Here is a 17926-nt window from a genome sequence, read left to right as displayed (position 1 = left end):
GTTAAGATTCTGATGTGCTGGGCGTGGTGGCAACATGCATATAATCCCAGCACTTCCGGAGGCTGAGGCTGGAGGATCACAAGTTCAAAGCCAGCCTCCTTAAAGACAAGGCACTTAGCAACTCAATGAGACCCTGTCTCTAAATAAAATACAAAATAGGACTGGGTATGTGGCTCGGTGGTTGATTGCCCCTGAGTTTAATCACCGGTGTCCCCCCGTCCGTCCGTCCCCCCCCCCCCCGCACAAAACAAAACAAAATTCTGACGAAGGCAGTCTCTTATTCATATATATTCTCGTCAACCTATCTCATTCTTTAGACATTTTTTTTTATATTTAAAATTGGGATTATATTTATTATTTTGAAAGCTTCTTGTTTAATTGTAAAGTATTGGGAACATTTTTTAATGTTTTAAAATATTTTAGTGATAGCAGACAGTAGTTGTGTCCACATTCACTTAACTGGTGTTCAGTTGCTGGATATGTAGGTTGTCATCATCTTTTTTTCTTTTTTGCTATTATAGATACCTTTTGCTACTAAGTGCTTAATAGTGTCTCCATATAGAATATGTCATTGTGACACTGTACAGAGCTTTGATTGGTAGTACTTACATATTCTCATATTTGATAAGAAGTAAAGACTATTAACTGACATGACTTAATGCTTTTACAAGGTGTGTTACTATTTTGCTTTATAGAAATTCTGAAGATTATGGTAGAAATGTTTTTACCTCACATGAACCACCTGACATTGGAACAGACTTTCTTTTCACAAGTGTTACCAAAGGTATAGTACTATTATGTTAATCTGCATGTTATAAAGCTTGTTAAAGTCTAGCCTCAGGCCAGGTATGGTGGCATGTACCTATAAACCCAGTGACTGAGGAGCCCAAAGCAGGAGGATTTCAAGTTCAAAACCAACCTCAGCTACTTGGTGAGAACCTTTCTCAAAATAAAAAGGGCTAAGGCTGTGGCTCAGAGGTTTTTAACATTCCTGGGTTCAATCCCCAGTACCAAAAAAACAAATAAATAAAAACAAAATCTAGACTCAGTTTATAATTTAGTCTTTCTTTAGTCTTCTACTTTTCTAATATATCAAACATACTTGAAGTACAAATAAGTAATAAAAATTTCTCATGGAAAAATGGAAGGCAAAGTTTATTAAAGAATTCTTGGGAAAAAAGCTGAAATATTGGTAAAATCAAGTAATTAGAAAATATTAAGCTCACAGACTATATTATTACTTTTTAGGTGTATATGAGGTACACATCTCTTTATGTGAGGTATACCTTTTCTCTGAAAAAAATATAGCCATACTTTTCTTTCTCTAAGTGGAGAGAACTAAAGCTACTTTGGTGCCAAATTAAACATTTATTAGTGATATCTTGTCTTTTATTGGAGTGGGATAGCTTTTAAGCAGATAATCATCAGAATCCCTTTTACTCATAATCACTGGATTATTTTCTGTCTGAAAAGCTTTTAAAATTTGTTTCTAACCACCAGAAAAGGGTCCTGCTGTTTTATAGATGAAAATAGGGATGCGAAGGGGTAGGAGGGGTGGGAGGGATGGGGGGGAAGAAAAAAAAATAATAGAATGAATCAAAAATTTTACCCTAGGTAAATGTGTGATTACAAAAACGGTATGCCTCTACTTCATGTACAAACAGAGAACAAGATCTATTCCATTTGTTTACAATAAATATGAATTTAAAAAAAAAAAGGGGATGTGAGTGTCCTCCGGCCTGTGGGTGACCATGTCCTCTGTAGCTTTATTGCATTGTTGACTGTGTGGTTGTTCTTACAGGGTTTAGGCCATTTAACGAGTTTAGAAAGATCTGAGTATTAAGATATTAGGTAGTTGCCCTTGTTGTGAGGCCACATAGGCTACCCCTTGTGTAGGAAGGGAATCTTGAATTGGTCAAAAGTCAGGAGTTTGAGTGTTAGTGGGTGGTGCATGGGCTTTGCAGTACAGATCCATGCCCACCAGAACATACCCTTGTAAGACACCACGTGGATGGTGATTCATCAGGGCAGTCATCTTCTGTATGTAAGGAGTAGTGCTTTTATTTCTTGCATCCCCCAAATGAACCTCAAGTGACTTTTTTTTTTTTTTTTTTTTCATTTTTAAGTAGACTCAAACCACAGAAATAAACCAGTTTATGTGTGGGGCTTGTTTTAGGGGATATGTTGCAGAAATACTTTTTATGTTTATTTTTTACTTAATTAAGTGCATTTGTTATGTTGGACCATATCCTGTTGATGTTGCTAATGCAAAATCAAATCATGCTATAGTATTTTTTCTCTTTAAAGATATCTTTCCTTTCCTAGTGAATTCTGTTACTTCTATTTATTTATAACCTCTTTTTTTTTTTTTTTTTTTTGCGGTGCTGGGAATCAAACCCAGGGCCTCATGCTTGCAAGGCAAGCACTCTACCGACCTCATTTGTTTTTACAGACTGTAAAGTTATTTGATGACATGATGTGTGAATTAACCAGTCAAGCCAGAGGACTGTCAAGCCAAAATTTAGAAATCCAGAACACTCTAAGGAATACTTTACAGGTAAGTCAAACCTATTTGAAAGGAAGAGAGGGGGGAGGGTTAGGAAGAGTGAGAATTTTTATGCTGATGTTGATTAGCCATGTATTCTTTGTTTAATGACCTAATGCTGAATTTAAGCTTGTAAATGTAAAGATAGGAATACTGCATTCTGAATTTTTATACCATTTTATGTTGAGTAAATATCTGCATTCTTACAAGGAGACATGTCAAGATACCTGTCCTGCCTGCAGTTTTGAGGTGTGTGTAGAATACCTGCCACGTGCTTTGAAGTGTGGGTTGAGTTTTTAAGTGGCTAGCCAGTCGTTGCAGTGCTGTGGTCCTGGGGTAGACTGAGAAGAGGAGTGGAGTGTCTGTTTCGTTCACTGTTTTATTCCTAGCACCCAGCATCCTGTTTGATACCTTTTTAGTGCACACAAAAATACACACTTAGACTAAAACTTCTTTCCTATTTCCAAGACAATGGTGCAGGTCGTAGGAGCTCTTACAGGATGTGTTCAGCATGTCTGTGCCACACAGGAATCCATCATTCTACAAAGTATTCATAGTCTCCCCTCCTCAGTCCTTCATGTAATCAGAAGTACCTTTGAACACTGTAAGGTGAGTAATGGTCTAAGTACACTGTAAACAGCCTACAGTCAGTGGGCAACGAGGCTGAGTAAAACAATGTTGATATGGAAGGTTTGGTATTTTAGCTAAGGTTATTGGGATGGGCTTTTCCATAGAACAAAGAGCATGTGTGTAAATGTTTCAAAGTCAGTGGGTAGAAGGAAGACATAAAAAGTGGTCTTTTGAGGGTTTGTTGTTCATTTTATCTATTTTTTCTCTATAAAGAAAGAAGTGATCAGGATTTGTGTTGAGTGACCAGGATCCTCAAATTGTTCGTCATAAAGCATTTGTGGGTCAGTGATCAATCACTTTAATTAACTTCCCATTACAGAGGGAGTTAACCCTTACTTAGTCCATCTCTACATTCCTCAGGCAGCTTTAAGGCACAAAAACTGGCCTAGAATTTGTAAAGCAGGGCTGGGGTTGTGGAGACCGCTTGCCTCACATGTGTGAGGCACTGGGTTCGATTCTCAGCACCATATATAAATAAATGAAAAAAAAAAAATAGACTTCACATTCAAAAAAAAAGAATTTGTAAAACACAGGCAGTTTTGATATTGCTGTTTGCTGGGTAAATGAAAATTGCTAGTTCATTAATACTTCTCTTTGGTGGTCACTTGCAAAAATGTCATGCACTTACCTATTGTTATCTTCAAATGTTATTAGTTCTGTAGTTGCTAGGTCATGAAAATTACAAATGATTTTACACACAGTTACAGCTCTCTAAGTACATTGTGTAAAATGGGTGTTCACTAAAGCATTACAGTTCTGGATTTTGATAGTAGTAGGTGTTAAAATAAATTGGATGTTGAGCTGTTCATGATCTGCTTTTTCCTCTCATTTTAAAAAATTTTTTTATGTTTTTATTTTTGGGATCAGAATAGTGAAGCCGTCTATTCTGGGCGTTTTCACCTCGTTTCAGACCTTCTCCAGGCTCTGTTCAAGGAGGCTTATTCTCTTCAGAAGCAATTGATGGAATTGCTGGACATGGTTTACATGGATCCTTCAGTAGATGAGAATGATGATGTTCTGAATATGGTAGTAGGTGAGTGAAGAAAAGTCAGTATAACTGTGTGATGTGAAATAACAGTTATGCTGTGTCAGTTAAATTATAAGACCCAACATTGTTTCTAGTGATTTCATGATATTTAATCATTATGCATAAAAAATATTTAATTCTTACTGGATGAAGTTTTACTCTTCCAAATTTTGAAATTTGCAAAATTTATTTTTCATGTCTTTATATGGATTTGCATATTTAATTAAAGCCTATAGTAGGTAATTTCCCCTCAATGTTTTAACAGAAAGCTGTGCAACTTTATACCCCCTAGTCTATCTTCTGAGACAGTAGCTTTTAGACTTTTTTTTACTGTAATCCATAGCAAGAAATAGTTTGCATTCCTTCCCAGAATTTATAAAAATACATGTGACTGTGAATATGTACTCCACAGACTTATTACCAAGTGATAACTATTTCATTCATAATGCACTCCATGCTATTTCATTTTTAAAGAACTGCTACTTATAACATTGCCCTCACTAATGTATTATAACCCAGAATTTGAAAAACAATCATATTCTATATAAGGGTAAAGATTATACTCATAACTGTAAAAAAGAGAGTAGCTTGGTTTTGTGTAGTGTACTAAGTTCCTTTTGCCCTGTAACAAACCACCCCGAAAATCTGTTGGCTTAACACAGCCATTGTTTTCCTCACTGACAAGTCTGTGAGTCGGCAGTATGGACCGGGGTCAGCTGAGACAACTTCTTTTGCCCCAGGTAGTGTAACTGACTTGCTGATGCATTTGCAGTCAGTGGTTCAATTCACATTTAGCTGTTGGCAGAGGCAGAAGCACTGAGATAGTCCTATGTGTCACTTCATCTGGGGAGTAACCTAGGCTCAGTCACCTAATGATGGTTGTAGGGTTTCCAGGAACAGCAAGAGAGGGCGAGTCCCAGTGTGCAAGTACTTTTCAAACTTATACTTGCCTCATTTCTATTATTGTCTCCTTTGCCAAAGCAAATCATGGGACCATGTCTAGAGTCACTGTGAAAGAGTATGGACACTGGAAGGGCAGCTGTTATGGCTACTTTTACAAAATTGTCTGCCATAGGCAGGTAAAAATCTTAAAAGAATACCATATAAATTAGCTTTAACCCTTTCTTGTTAGGTTTTCTTAGTTTGTTAATTTGAATTAGAATTGTGTCTATAGAATATTTCATTTGTAATAGGGCACAACTTTTCTACTGGATGTTTTTGGTTTTAAATTATAGGTTAGGTTTAAACTTCAAAAGTTAATTTTCCATAGTTTGTAAAACTCTTAAATCAGAAGTGTGGCACTTATTTCCAATTATTATTTTGACAAAATTATCTTGAAACTGCATTACTAGTTTAATTTAATCAAATGTTGAAATGTTTAGTTGATGCTTTTAAATGTAGGAGAACTACCCTATATGACATTTTATATCCTAAGAGTTTTGTTATCTTTCTTTGTAGTTATTCATTCACTATTGGATATCTGCTCTATTATTTCCAGTATGGATCAAGCATTTCATGCCAATACTTGGAAGTTTATAATTAAGTAAGTCTGTTAATTTTTATAAATATTTCCTATATCACATATACTAATTATTCATATTAGATTACAATTTGAACATTTTTGTATGGTGTGTATATTGTTCACTGGCAATGCAGATATCCTACATGTAACTTCCAAACCATTTTGGACTTATTCATACTGCTTCCTCTGACATGGAAAAATGAAGGAAAAAGAGAAAAACATTCTACCTAGTTAGCTAGTACTTCCACAGCAATGGACTTGAATCAGACCACACCTTAACCACTTGCTTGCTGATATTATTGTTAAACAACTATCAGGTATTTCTAAGATTGGGTAAATGAGTAACTAATTAGAACTGACTGTAATCCCTTCATTACACACATTTCAAACTTATCTCCATTCAAACTTATCTCCATTTATAAAGTAATTTTGACTTTTTGAAACTGGAACATTTTGAAGGGTTTCTTAGAGTGCCCAGTAGCATTCATCAGGTTCTTAGGAGTGAGAAAAGACACAGTTGAAATGTTAAAATAATTAAGAATCTGTACACTTGCATAAAATATTAAAGGTTGGTGTCATTCTTTGAGGTCTTAGATGCTTATCTTATACCACTGAGGCATTAATTCTCCAATAAGTAATACTGTATTAGTTGAGAATGTCACTTGGGAGGCATACTGCATGTCCTTAAGTCCATTCTGAAACCACTTACTCTTCCTGAGACCTTGGGCCTGTGCTTAATTTGCCCATCTGAGAATGGATGTAACGATTGTGGCAAGTGTTGAGTTCACCACTAAATTGCTTAGACTGTGCCCAGTGAGTTAGTCTCACTGCCACCAACATCATTGCCATTATGTCTGCCCCACTCTTGCCCCTTCCAGTTCACTTTTTACTCCGCATTTAGAGTGATCTTTTGAAAAATTAATCAAATCATGTCACCCTACTGCTTAAAATTTCTCCCACGGTACAAAGTAATCCTCTCTGGACACTGCTCCCTTCGCCGGCTGCTCTCTCCCTGCTTTTCGTTCCTCAAACATACCAAGTCCTCTAGGCCCGGAGCTTTCACAGCTTTTCCGCTGCCTAGAGTGCCCCTCTCCCCTGCTCTGCACCTCTGGGACTCCTGCTTGCTTGTCTTTCAGTTTTAAGCTTAAGTGTCGTCTTTGTGATTGTGTTCTTTGATAACCTTAAGAATAAGATCAGCTTTCTCAACTGTAGCACTTTTGACTTTTCTGTCTCAGCATTTATCACAACTGTAATTAATTATTTTTATGATTATTTCACATTCTTATGCTAGACCACAAGTTCCATGCAGACCAGCATAGATGGTATTCCCTTTTATCCCTGGGGCATAGAAGAGTGCCTCACACATAGTATGAACTCAGTTAATATTTTACAGAGAAATGAAAAATAAGCACCTGCTTCAGATGTAAAGTTGGCACATCTTGGTTACACCATTCTCATATATACGATGCATTGTGGTTTTTAAAAAATGTATACAGCAGATATCTTTATGGCCCTCAGTTACTTGCTGTGTTACTTGTGATTGTGTTCGTTTTATTCATTTTAGGCAGAGCCTTAAACACCAGTCAGCTTTGAAGAGCCTGTTGAAACATGAGGCTGTTGTCACTAGCTTGTGTGAGGACATTCTTTCCTCCTTCCACTCCTGTCTGCAGTTGGCTGAGCAGATGGCGCAGTCAGATGTGCAGGTACAGTCTGTCCCACAGTCTCCTCTTTCCCTTGGCGGTTACTAAGTCTCATGTGGACATGTGGATTTTGCTTTATTCCTTTTTTCACCTGTGGGGTGTTTTAGAGCGGTAGTTACTTGCCACTCAGAGCGCTGCCTGGTGTCCTGGCTGCTCCCCTCTGGAGTCCCCCCTCCCTCCTCTGCACATTGCACTGACTGGTTGGTCAAGGTCATCCTCTCAGAATCCTTTTATTCTATTTATTTAGAATAAGTTATAATCCTGATTGTTTTTACTTAACAACTTTCTCATACAGCTACCTACAGTCTTTCTGTCTTTTCTTCACCAAAGCATGCAACCTTTAGTGATGTGTATGTGTATCAGTCTTTAAAAACTTAAATATACTTATGTTTATTTTCATTTCAAGAAATGACATACCATTCAGGAAATAGATATGGTCTAAACATCTGTGATGATTGTTGGGAATTATAGTTTCAGGGATCTCAGTCCTTAGACAGCTGACTCCACTGCTTAGGGCCCCTGGCGAGGCAGCACGTCATGGGGGAGGGGCCCAGGGACGGACCTCTGCTCTGCTCATGGTGGGATCAGGAATAGCAAAAGAGGACGGGGAAAGGGGCTGCAGGGAACATGTCCCCTCCCAGGCATGTCCCCATGATCCACCTCCTCTAGCCTTGCCTCCCTGCATGTAGTTACTCACGCAGTCAGTCCATTTGAACCAGGATGGGCTGATTGGTTACAGCTGGTACTCCAGTCATTTTAGCCCCAAACATTCCTGCATTAACACAGGAACTTTTGGAGGACATCTCATACCCAAACCATAACAGTAACTGTTTCCTCCTCCAATAGCAGTAGGCCTCTTTGTGGCCCTGCAAGCTGATACAGGGACTTCCTGTGTGCCAGTGTTCTTCCCTGCCAGGTGGCTGTGGGGATAGAGGTGTGAGATTCCTCTGAGTCCCCAAATTGGTAACGTCTTCTGGAACAGGGATGGTCTTGAAGGACAGATCCCACCTTGGGGGAGAGTGAAGGTGGAGAGAAGGAAGTGCGGGGCAGCTGAGGAAGGCGCTGCCTTTTTCCCACGTCTGTCCTCCCTTTAGAGACTGTCTTTGTCTCCCCCTTTCTGTTTTATTCCCACTTCCTTCATTGCCCTTCCGTGTCCCCCTCACTTGCGGACAGGAGGAGTTCTTCGGTTGGGTGTCCAGAGAGGTTGCCCCTTCTCCATCTTTGTCCCTTGCACCCTGTATGTCTTTAACCCCAACCTCCTCCTTCTCAATTTCCTTCTTGCTTCTCTGGACATTGCAGATTCCACAGCTGGTATTTGGAGAGTAGAGTTAGCACAGATTCCTGGACAGGAGTAAGGCAAGGAAAACCCCAGGGACAGAGTAGTTTATAGTGGCAAGAAGAGAGTTGGGACCCGCTCAGGTGCTATTTGTACTAAAATATGTTTATCTTGTATAAACTACTTACACATGAAAATCAGAAAACTAAATTGAAAACTCTGCTGTCTAAGCAAGCTCTCATGGCTTTACTCATCAGTGCAGGTGTGGGGCTGGTAAATGTGGCCAGCTCCACTCACTGTCCATTAGCTGAAATGGAGCTCTGACACGGACCCAGCTCTACTCTTTACTCTTAATTCTGAGCAGCAGTGCCCTCTGCTGTTCACTATTCATATTTATTTTGGAATCAAAAGTTTTCCAAGTAATTTTTACATGTATCTTAAATCTATTTAGACTGCTTCTTAACTAGCTTAAGCTGCGAAATTCATACATAGTAGAAATTTATTTCTCATGGTTCTGTGGTCTAGGAATCCAGGATCAGATTCTGTGTATAGTGAGGGCTGCTCTCTGCTTCCAAGGCCTTGCCTTCTTGCTGCATCCTTGTGTGGTTAAAGGCAGCTAGCTCCCTTCCTTTGTATTATCAGGGCACAGATCTCACTGGTGAGAGTAGTGTCCCTCTTGACTTGTTCTTTCCCCAGGTACTTCCAACATGGGAATTTGAAAGGGAGAGGGCACCAAAATTTAGACCGTAGCACCTTGCTTTCAAAATGTCAAAATAAAGCCATTATATTTAATAGTAGTATGGCATGCTAGCATTGCTCCTGTGTCCTCTGGGGCTGCTACAACAAATGACCACAACTGAATGGCATTTCTTAAAACAACAGAAATGTGTTCTCTCATAGTACTAGAGGCAAGAAGACCTCAGTGTGGCATCAGGGCTGGGTTCTCTCAGAGGTTGTAGGGGACAGCCTGTCCACCCTTCTCTGGCTTCTGGTGTTACTCGTGGCCCTCAGCATTCCTCGACTAGTGGCTATAGAGCTCATGTGTCTCTTACTGTGTGTCACATCTCCATGAGGACACAGGCACATTGGATTAAACGCACACCTTCTAGCTTGGCCTTGACTTGGTAATTATGTCTGCAGTCACCCTATTTCCAAATAAAGTCTGAGGTATTAAGGGTCAGAACTTCAATAGTTCAGCCCATAACAGCCCTAAAGTCCATAAGGTATTTATTCCCTATTGTCTTGAATTTAGTTTCAAAAAGAAGATATCAAATTAGACTTCTCAATATACAGTTTTTTAGCCACCAGTGATTGTTTTTTTTTGGTACCATGTATTGAACCCAAGTGCACTTGACTACTGAGCCACATCCTCATCCCTTTTTTGTATTTTATCTAGAGACGGACTTGATGAGTTGTTAAAGCTGGCTTTGAACTCTCGATCCTCCTGTCTCAGCCTCCCAAGCCACTAGGATGACAGGCATGCACCACTGCCCTGGGCCAGGGATTGTTTTTCTATAAAGATAGAGAGATTTATTTGTAAGGCCCTTACCATATAATTTATAGTTTCCATTGTGATTCCAACTTTTGTTCATATAATTATTTTAGAAATTTGTATTCAGAAAATAAGCACATGCTTTTACATCTGGCACCTATACTAAGTTTTATTTTCTTCTACCTTTATAATTCATCAGTATTTAAAGAAAAGAAGAATGGGTACACATTTTAAAACACTGAAAAATGGTCTTCCTTGCTTATACTTCCTGTCCCTTCTTTGTTCCATTGGGATGCGAATTTTGTTTTAAACAGTTAGGTAAATCAAGGTGGGACTATTAATGTATATGTGTTATTCACTTGCTTTTAAAAAATATCAAAATAAAAACTGTTTAAATACTAGTGTGGTATTTAGTAATGATGTGAAAACGAGGGTGTCAGCCAAAGCTTGTACAATTTCTCTGTGAATGAGGGGAGAAATTTAAAGGAAACAAATTGATAAAATTTTGTCTTTCCATTCATTCATTGGTTTTATAAAGTATTTCCAGAGTGCTTATTGTGTGCCAGGAAATGTAGCAAGTGCTAAGTTAGACACGTTCTCTACCCTAAATAACTTAGAGTCTAGCTTGGGAGTTTTTTTTTTTGTTTTTTTTTTTAATGTAAACAAATGGGATACATGTTGTTTCACTGTCTGTACATGGCGTAAAGGCATACCATTTGTGTAATCATAAATTTACATAGGGTAATGTTGTTTGATTCATTCTGCCATTTTTTCCCTTTCCCCCCACCCCTCCCACTCCTCCCCTCCCCTCCATCTGTACAGTCCTTCCTTCCTCCATTCCTGCCCCCCTCCCTAAACCCAACTCCAACCCCAACACTAACCCTTCCCATAGCTTGGGAGTTGAACAGATAATTCTAAGTGCTTATAGGATAGAGTGATCAGGTGGCTCATGGGAGTGGAGCCTAAGGTAGGGACCCAACCATGAAATCAGGGGAGGTTTCTTAGGGGAACATGACATTTATGCTGGATATTCATTTTAAGTCAGTGTAGATTCATCTTTAATCACTCTCCTTTTATACTTGATAGCACTCTTGAGAGCTCATATGCAAATTGAGCAAAAAAAAAAAAGGTAAATTTTCATCAACGGTATTTCTGCTGAGGAAAACTTTCCAATTATTTTTGGTAAAGTTCAAAATGAAGGATCCTATTCAATTAATGGATCATGTGATTCCATTTTTATTGGGTTTAAGGTTTTGCTATTGTTGGAAAAAAAATCATACTCAACATTAAGTAAGTTATTTTCATATGAAATAATTCTCAAAATTGAAGATAATTTATCTGTTTTGATTTTGTAGCAATAATGTAAAGCTCTTAATCAATATTAGGGTTTTCTGTGTTCCATGACACTATATCTACTCTGTTCTTTTGAATAGGTGTATGGTATTATAGTTTTATGAATGTACCATAAATACCTTTACCCTTTTTCCACGTGACGGACATTTGGTTCATTTCACTTTTCACAATATCAAGAACTTTGATTGCCTAGCAGTACTAGTATTACTATGAGATAGTTCCAGAAAGGATATTTTAACACTTGCACTCTTAATAAAAATGGAGAAAATGTGGCGTTCATGCTTCTACCAATGGTAAAAGAAAGTGCTTGTCAACCTCCTTCCTCTCTGGCTTTTTAAATCAAATAACCCTCCATCCTTCTCCCTCCTGTATGATCTGGGTTTTTTCAGCATTAATTATTGGTTGTTTGTATTTTCTTTTCTCAGACCTGCCTTTTCATATCTCACCTGTTTTCTTTTATATATCAGTGCCTTTTTCTTTTGACTATTGGTTCCTATATAGCAATGAATAATAAATTAAATTTCTTTCCCTTTAAATCAACAAGAAAGATCACCTCTTTTGCTATCAGACCACTATTTATTTTCAATAATGTAGAATTTAATTTTTGTAAATACCTCTGGTGTGTGTTTGTGTGCTCCTGCCAAAATTATAGAGAATAATAATGTTTTCTTGGAAAATTTTTATATTCTGTATTTATTAAGAGGTCTTTTTAGAAATACTTCATTTGTAAGTTTAATTAATTACATTCTTATTTTTATTATAATACCTTATGTCCTTTTTCTTGAATAGGATAATGCTGACTACAGATTATTTCAGAAAACACTCAAATTATGTCGTTTCTTTGCCAACTCCCTTTTGCACTACACTAAGGTAAGGGCAGTTTGTTTTTTTTTTTATAATGCATTAATGTAAAATCTACACTAAATTATAAATTACCATTTTTACTAGTCCTAACAAAACCAATCTTTTGAAGTTATTTTATCAAGTGTATTTGGAAGGGTTGTTGATGGTTTTGTGTTATTAGTCATTAAATATGGAGCATCTGTTGTATTATTTAACTTGATCCCATCATCATTGTTTTTTGTTTTGGTGTGTGTTTGTTGGGGTGGGTGGATTGAACCCAGGGGTGCTCTACTACTGAACTACATCCCCAGCCCTTCTTATTTTTTATTTTAGACAGGGTCTCACTAAGTTGCCCACGACCTCACTAAGTTGCTGAGGCTGGCCTCAAACTTGCCATCCTCCTGCCTCAGCCTTCTCAGTAGCTGGGATTACAGCCATGCATCCTTGCACTATCATTGTTATTTTTATTCACATCTCTGAGAAAATTATTTTCGTAAACAAAAATCAATTTTCAGAAGATAACTCAATTTGCCTTTAAATACTGTTTACAAATTGTTTTTACATATTTCTAAATTAGGTTGTTAAAGTTTAAATGTTCAAATCTTTGAAACTGCCCTAACTGTAAGGAGACCTGCGTGGCTGGAGTCATGAGGACAGCAGTGATACAGGAGGTTGAGTAGGGTAGACGGAGTTAGTTGCCCAGGCATATTATTTGGAGTGAATAGCAGCCAGTGAGAGGAACGTGGTTAGGATGGGATGTTAATGATTTTTCAAAAACAAGTTGAATCTGATTTTGAGTGTCTTCCTCCTCTCTGAGGAAGCCTGAGGGTCTCCAGGGACTGTCTCCCACAGTCTGGTTCTATGCCTGGCACACTGGCCCCCAGTGCATTGTTCCCTGCTCGACGTGTGACTCAGCTGGTCCTTCTGGCAGGCGCCCTTCACAGTAGTCGTCTGCTTCTTGCTCCGGGCTCCTGCGGCTTGCGGGCTCTCTCTCCAGGCTGGGAGGTTCACCAGTGGCCCTCAGGGGTAGTTGCCATCTAAGTTTGCTTGGTGTGTGGAAGGTAAAATTATCTCTAGTCATGCCACTTTAAAAAGGCAAGTCTTCTATGTAGGGAAGTTTTTTTAAATGATCCATTACCTTTTTTCCCTTTATCTTGTATCTCTATTTCCATATAAACTGTTAGTTTCTTTTTTTATATACCAAATATTGAACCAGGGGTACTTAGCCTTGAGCCACATCCCAGCCCTTTATTTTTATTTTTTGAAACAGGGTCTTGCTGAGTTGTTTAGGACTTCACTAAGTTTCTGAGGCTTGCTTTGAACTTGGCAATCCTCCTGCCTCAGCTTTCCAAGCTACTGAGATTACAGGCACACACCACTGCGTCCTAAACTTTTAGTTTCTGAGAGTCATGATGGATAGAGAAATCACACCTGGCTTGACTCCCGGCCTTATTTAGCTATGTGATGTTGATATCTGAGCTTCTGCTTGCTGTTCTGTGAAATGGGGATAATAATGTATAGTAAGTTTTTTGAGAGAACTAAAATTACTGTATGTAATGTCATTTGGTATGAGTCTGGTTACATATAGTAGGTTCTCAGTAAGTAATAGCTGCTAGTTGTGGTTCTGGTGAAGAATTTTAGGTACCTGGTTAGCCTAATCTTCGTTCTCATGATCATGTACATTTTTTTAAATGGGCATATCCAGAATCTTACTTTATTTACATGCCTTTGGGACAAAATATGTATCAGGAAGTCATGTCGCTTACAAAAAATGAAAAGAGTTATTTTATTTTAGGAATTTCTTCCTTTCCTCTCTGATTCTTGCTGCACATTGCACCAGCTTTATCTTCAGATACACAGGTAAGAAAAAAATGCCTATGATTATGTAACAGTGCCACTTGTTCCATGCAAAACTTAAGGATATATCATTTTTAAGTAAAAACAAGTAGTTTTTCTTACTGTTTGAGTAAATTCTTTTTTGTTTGCTTAAAATAAGTGGAGAGGGAATCTTGTGACGCGTGGATTCCCTGTGAGTTTTACTTACGTTGTGTACTTAACTAGTGATACCCAAGTGATGTATATGTTTATATATTATATTGACTTTTTTTATTTAATAGATTTGAAATTTATTGATAGATTTGAAATTAAAGTTAATTTTATAGACTTAATAGCAGATTAAACACAATAGAAGAAAGGAACTGCAATCTTAAAATCAAGTTAGTAGAATATCCTAACTGAACATGGAAAAGGGCAGAACAGAACAGTTACATTTGGGATAATATTAATTTACCTTTCATACATGTAAGTTTAGTCCCAGAGGAGAGGAGAGAGAGGACGGATATGAAAATATACATCTCAAGACATAATGGCTAAATGTTTTCAGTTTTATTTTTATGTTTGTATAGTATAATCACAGAAAGGAACTTTATTATAGAATTTATTGTCTGGTTGTTAACCTAAAAGTTAGCTTCCAAAAGGTCAGCTTCCATCTGGCACACCCATTATTTTGTGGTGTGTGGGATTGAATCCAGGGCCTCACACTTACTAGGCAAGTGCTCTACCACTGAACTGCATCCCCAAAAATCTTTTATAGACATAATGAAGCCAGAATTTGTCAGAAGTTATCTTTTTTTGTGTACAGTGTTTTCACTTGTTAATTTAGTATTTGTATTGTTACTTACTCTGTTTTTGTCAAATGGTATTAAACGCATCAAAACAGTACTAAAGGTCTGGGAAGGGAGCTTAGTGGTGGAGCACTTGCTCAGCTTGCACCAAGCAATGGGCTTGACCCTTAGCACAGCGAGCAAATAAACACAAAAAGAAAAAAAGAAAAAGACAGTTCTACGGATTTCTCCAAGATGATGAACTTTTAATTTTGTAGAATTTTAACTTTTGGTTCAGAAGTCTCCATAAAATTCTATCAATTCAGTACTTTGATTATATTGCTGCTTTATAGAAATAGATGTAAAATATACATTTACTACTGGCACCTTAGTTTGCATTACTTACCTTTGTCTGAATTCAGAAGGTAGCTGCTAATGAGCTGCGTTCTCTTCAGCAAGTTCCCTCCAAGCCTGTATGCAGCCAGCATCTCAAAAGCACAGCAGGAGGAAATAGCCGGGGCTTTCCTGGCCACGCTGGATCCACTGGTCAGTCAGCTGCTCACGTTCCAGCCTTTTGCACAGGCAGTTTTGGACAATAAATTAGGTAAGCTACAAAGCAGATTTAATGTTAAGTCATCTCCTATAATTATACCATGTTAGAGGCAGGTATTTCCCCTTAGGTAGTCACTGTTTTGTAAAATTTAAAAATTCTTTAAAGTTCCTTCTACTTTTATTGAAATGTTTCTCATTTAAAAATATCATACCTCTAATTTCTTTATGTAACACAGTCACACTTATTGAAAATACTTGGGGCATGCTTTCAGCAGTTTGTTGTATCTTAATGTGTGACTCGGTTCTACCCGGAAGACCTGCCCTGTGAGCTGCAGCTCCCACAGTGCCTACTCCTGGTCCTTGTCATGGATAAGCTGCCCTCCCAGCCTGAAGACCTGCAGACCCTGTGGTGCACAGAAGGCCAGGTCCCAGAAGCTGCAGCCAGGTAGCAACGTGTTGTTCACCTCCAGTCCTATTACTAGTAGTTCACAATACCTTATTGTTTTGAATGGTCTTAAAACTAAATATTTTCTGTCAGATCTTCTAGTTAACAGTTACTGTGTAGCAAAACTGCTTTTTAAAACTAGGTATAAAGTGTCCTCAATCTGTAGTAGATGCTGGAAACACTTCAGTGTTTCTGTTTCGGTGTTTCTGGTCTGTTGCCCAGTGGCCAGCAGCATGAACACTGACCACAGTAGAGTAGATGCCAAAGCAGGGACATAAAAATGAGCCTGGAGAGGGATGCTCCGTTGGTCGTTCCTGGGCACTGCAGTGTCCTGCGCCTCCTTGTGACCTGAGGTCCAGGCCCGGTGCCATGCTTCCTGGGTTATCGCCACGCTCCAGTTCCCTCTCCTCCGCCCCTCTGAGCTTCCTTTTCTCCTGCGCAAAGCCTAAGGCAGGGTCGGGACGCCTCAGTGTTGCCTAACGGCCCGGCCTGTTGTGTTGCCGTCCTCTGCTTTTCCTCTCATCCTCTCCTTCGTTGTCACACATGCGTCAGAGTGGCTATCTGTGTCTGCCTTTTTACACATGCTTCGTCCTTAGCTGTTTATATTTTACCTATTTTTAATTTGTTATTTAATTCCTTTATAAAAGTTTCCTCCACCATTTCTATCTTACAATGGCCCCTCCCTGTCTGAATTATAATGCTTATTTTCTTTCTTAAGTCTATAATAGTTAATTTTGCTGTTTTTCAAGTTCCCTGAGGAACTTTGTATGACTCACTGCATGATATACAGTTGGTGAATGATGAAATTCATGTCCAAGAAAATTCTTCTCCCTTATGGAACTTTTCTAACAGGGAATATATTTTTTTTTCATGTGTACATGTTCACATATATTAGCAACTATTACTGATTGCACATCCTGAGACATTTTGCCTTGCTAAAATAACCCTCCATGTGATATATTGTGATTTTACCTGCTAAATAATAAGTGTTGCTGATGTTGGGTTCAATGTTCTGACTTTCCCTGCAGGAGATCTCTACTTGAGGCCATTTTCCACAGTTTCCAGCAGTGTTCTGGTGAACTCTCTCTGCCTGTTCATTTGCAGGGAGTGCAGAGCAAAGGGCATGCCAAGGGGGCTGTCACCTTGTACCAGCACGTTTGTGTTCACCTGTGTGCATTCATTGCTTCCTTTCATCCTTCAGTGTTTCCTCAGCTGGTAAGCATGCTGCTTGCTGAGACAAGTGGAGTCATACTTTTGCTCTCTTTTCACTGAAATTGTGATTCATGTGTAGAAGAAAATGTGGGAATAGTTAGTGATTATTCATTCAATTGCATACTTTACCCTTTAACTTGGATGTCTAGGAAATGTAATCCTCAGTTCCTATAGTATTTAGATTAATATTTAGCTAAAAAACTTGAAGAAACATTTTGCGTGGGAAGTATGATAAAATATTTGTGAGAAGAGGAAAACTTAATTTAACTTAATTTCATAAACAAAGTAAATAGACCTTAGGCATAATGTGAACGTTTTTTATTTTTAATGGAATTGGATTAGAAGAGAAAGTAAGAAAATTCTAGGAAAATTCTTAAAATTTAATTAAGGATCTTTATTAGTTAAGATATTATACAATGGGTATAGCTAGCATATATTAAATTAAATATTATATATGAATAGTTAAAGGCAGAAAAAAAAACATAAGCATATATTGTATTTATGGTGCTTTAAAGATTTCAGGCTACTTAAAGAATTCTTGTGAGTCCTTGTGGGTTTAACATGTAAAACCAGTTTTGATTCTCCTTGACCTGATACGATGATTAACATGTCCTAGGTGCTTTTTAAATGCTGAGGGAATGTCATCGAAGGTTCTTTGTGATGTTAGAAGCTAGAGCATTGCCATTGAGAATGCCGTTGTGCTTTCTTGTTGGGAATGTCATGTTA

The 17926-nt window shown here is 38.1% G+C and overlaps 1 protein-coding gene across 4 annotated transcripts in view; it reads left to right on the top strand.

The window, feature by feature from the left end:
• Positions 1-17926, top strand: part of Firrm (FIGNL1 interacting regulator of recombination and mitosis) — a 41206-nt gene that overhangs the window by 3460 nt on the left and 19820 nt on the right. For 3 of the 4 annotated variants that reach the window (XM_047520457.1, XM_047520456.1, XM_047520459.1), the window contains 11 exons: positions 696-784; positions 2453-2557; positions 3014-3154; positions 4043-4208; positions 5661-5745; positions 7289-7427; positions 12335-12415; positions 14184-14248; positions 15447-15595; positions 15859-15988; positions 17017-17203. In XM_047520457.1, the coding sequence (XP_047376413.1) occupies positions 696-784; positions 2453-2557; positions 3014-3154; positions 4043-4208; positions 5661-5745; positions 7289-7427; positions 12335-12415; positions 14184-14248; positions 15447-15595; positions 15859-15988; positions 17017-17203 (1337 nt within the window). Of the gene's footprint in view, positions 1-695; positions 785-2452; positions 2558-3013; positions 3155-4042; positions 4209-5660; positions 5746-7288; positions 7428-12334; positions 12416-14183; positions 14249-15413; positions 15596-15858; positions 15989-17016; positions 17204-17926 lie in introns of those variants that run through there. The other variant, XM_047520460.1, reaches the window with a different exon arrangement.

Source organism: Sciurus carolinensis, chromosome 12 (assembly GCF_902686445.1).
Source record: "Sciurus carolinensis chromosome 12, mSciCar1.2, whole genome shotgun sequence".
Classification (NCBI taxonomy): domain Eukaryota; kingdom Metazoa; phylum Chordata; class Mammalia; order Rodentia; family Sciuridae; genus Sciurus; species Sciurus carolinensis.
The sequence above is the reverse complement of the archived record's forward strand: the minus strand, read 5'-3'. Positions and strand labels throughout refer to the sequence as shown.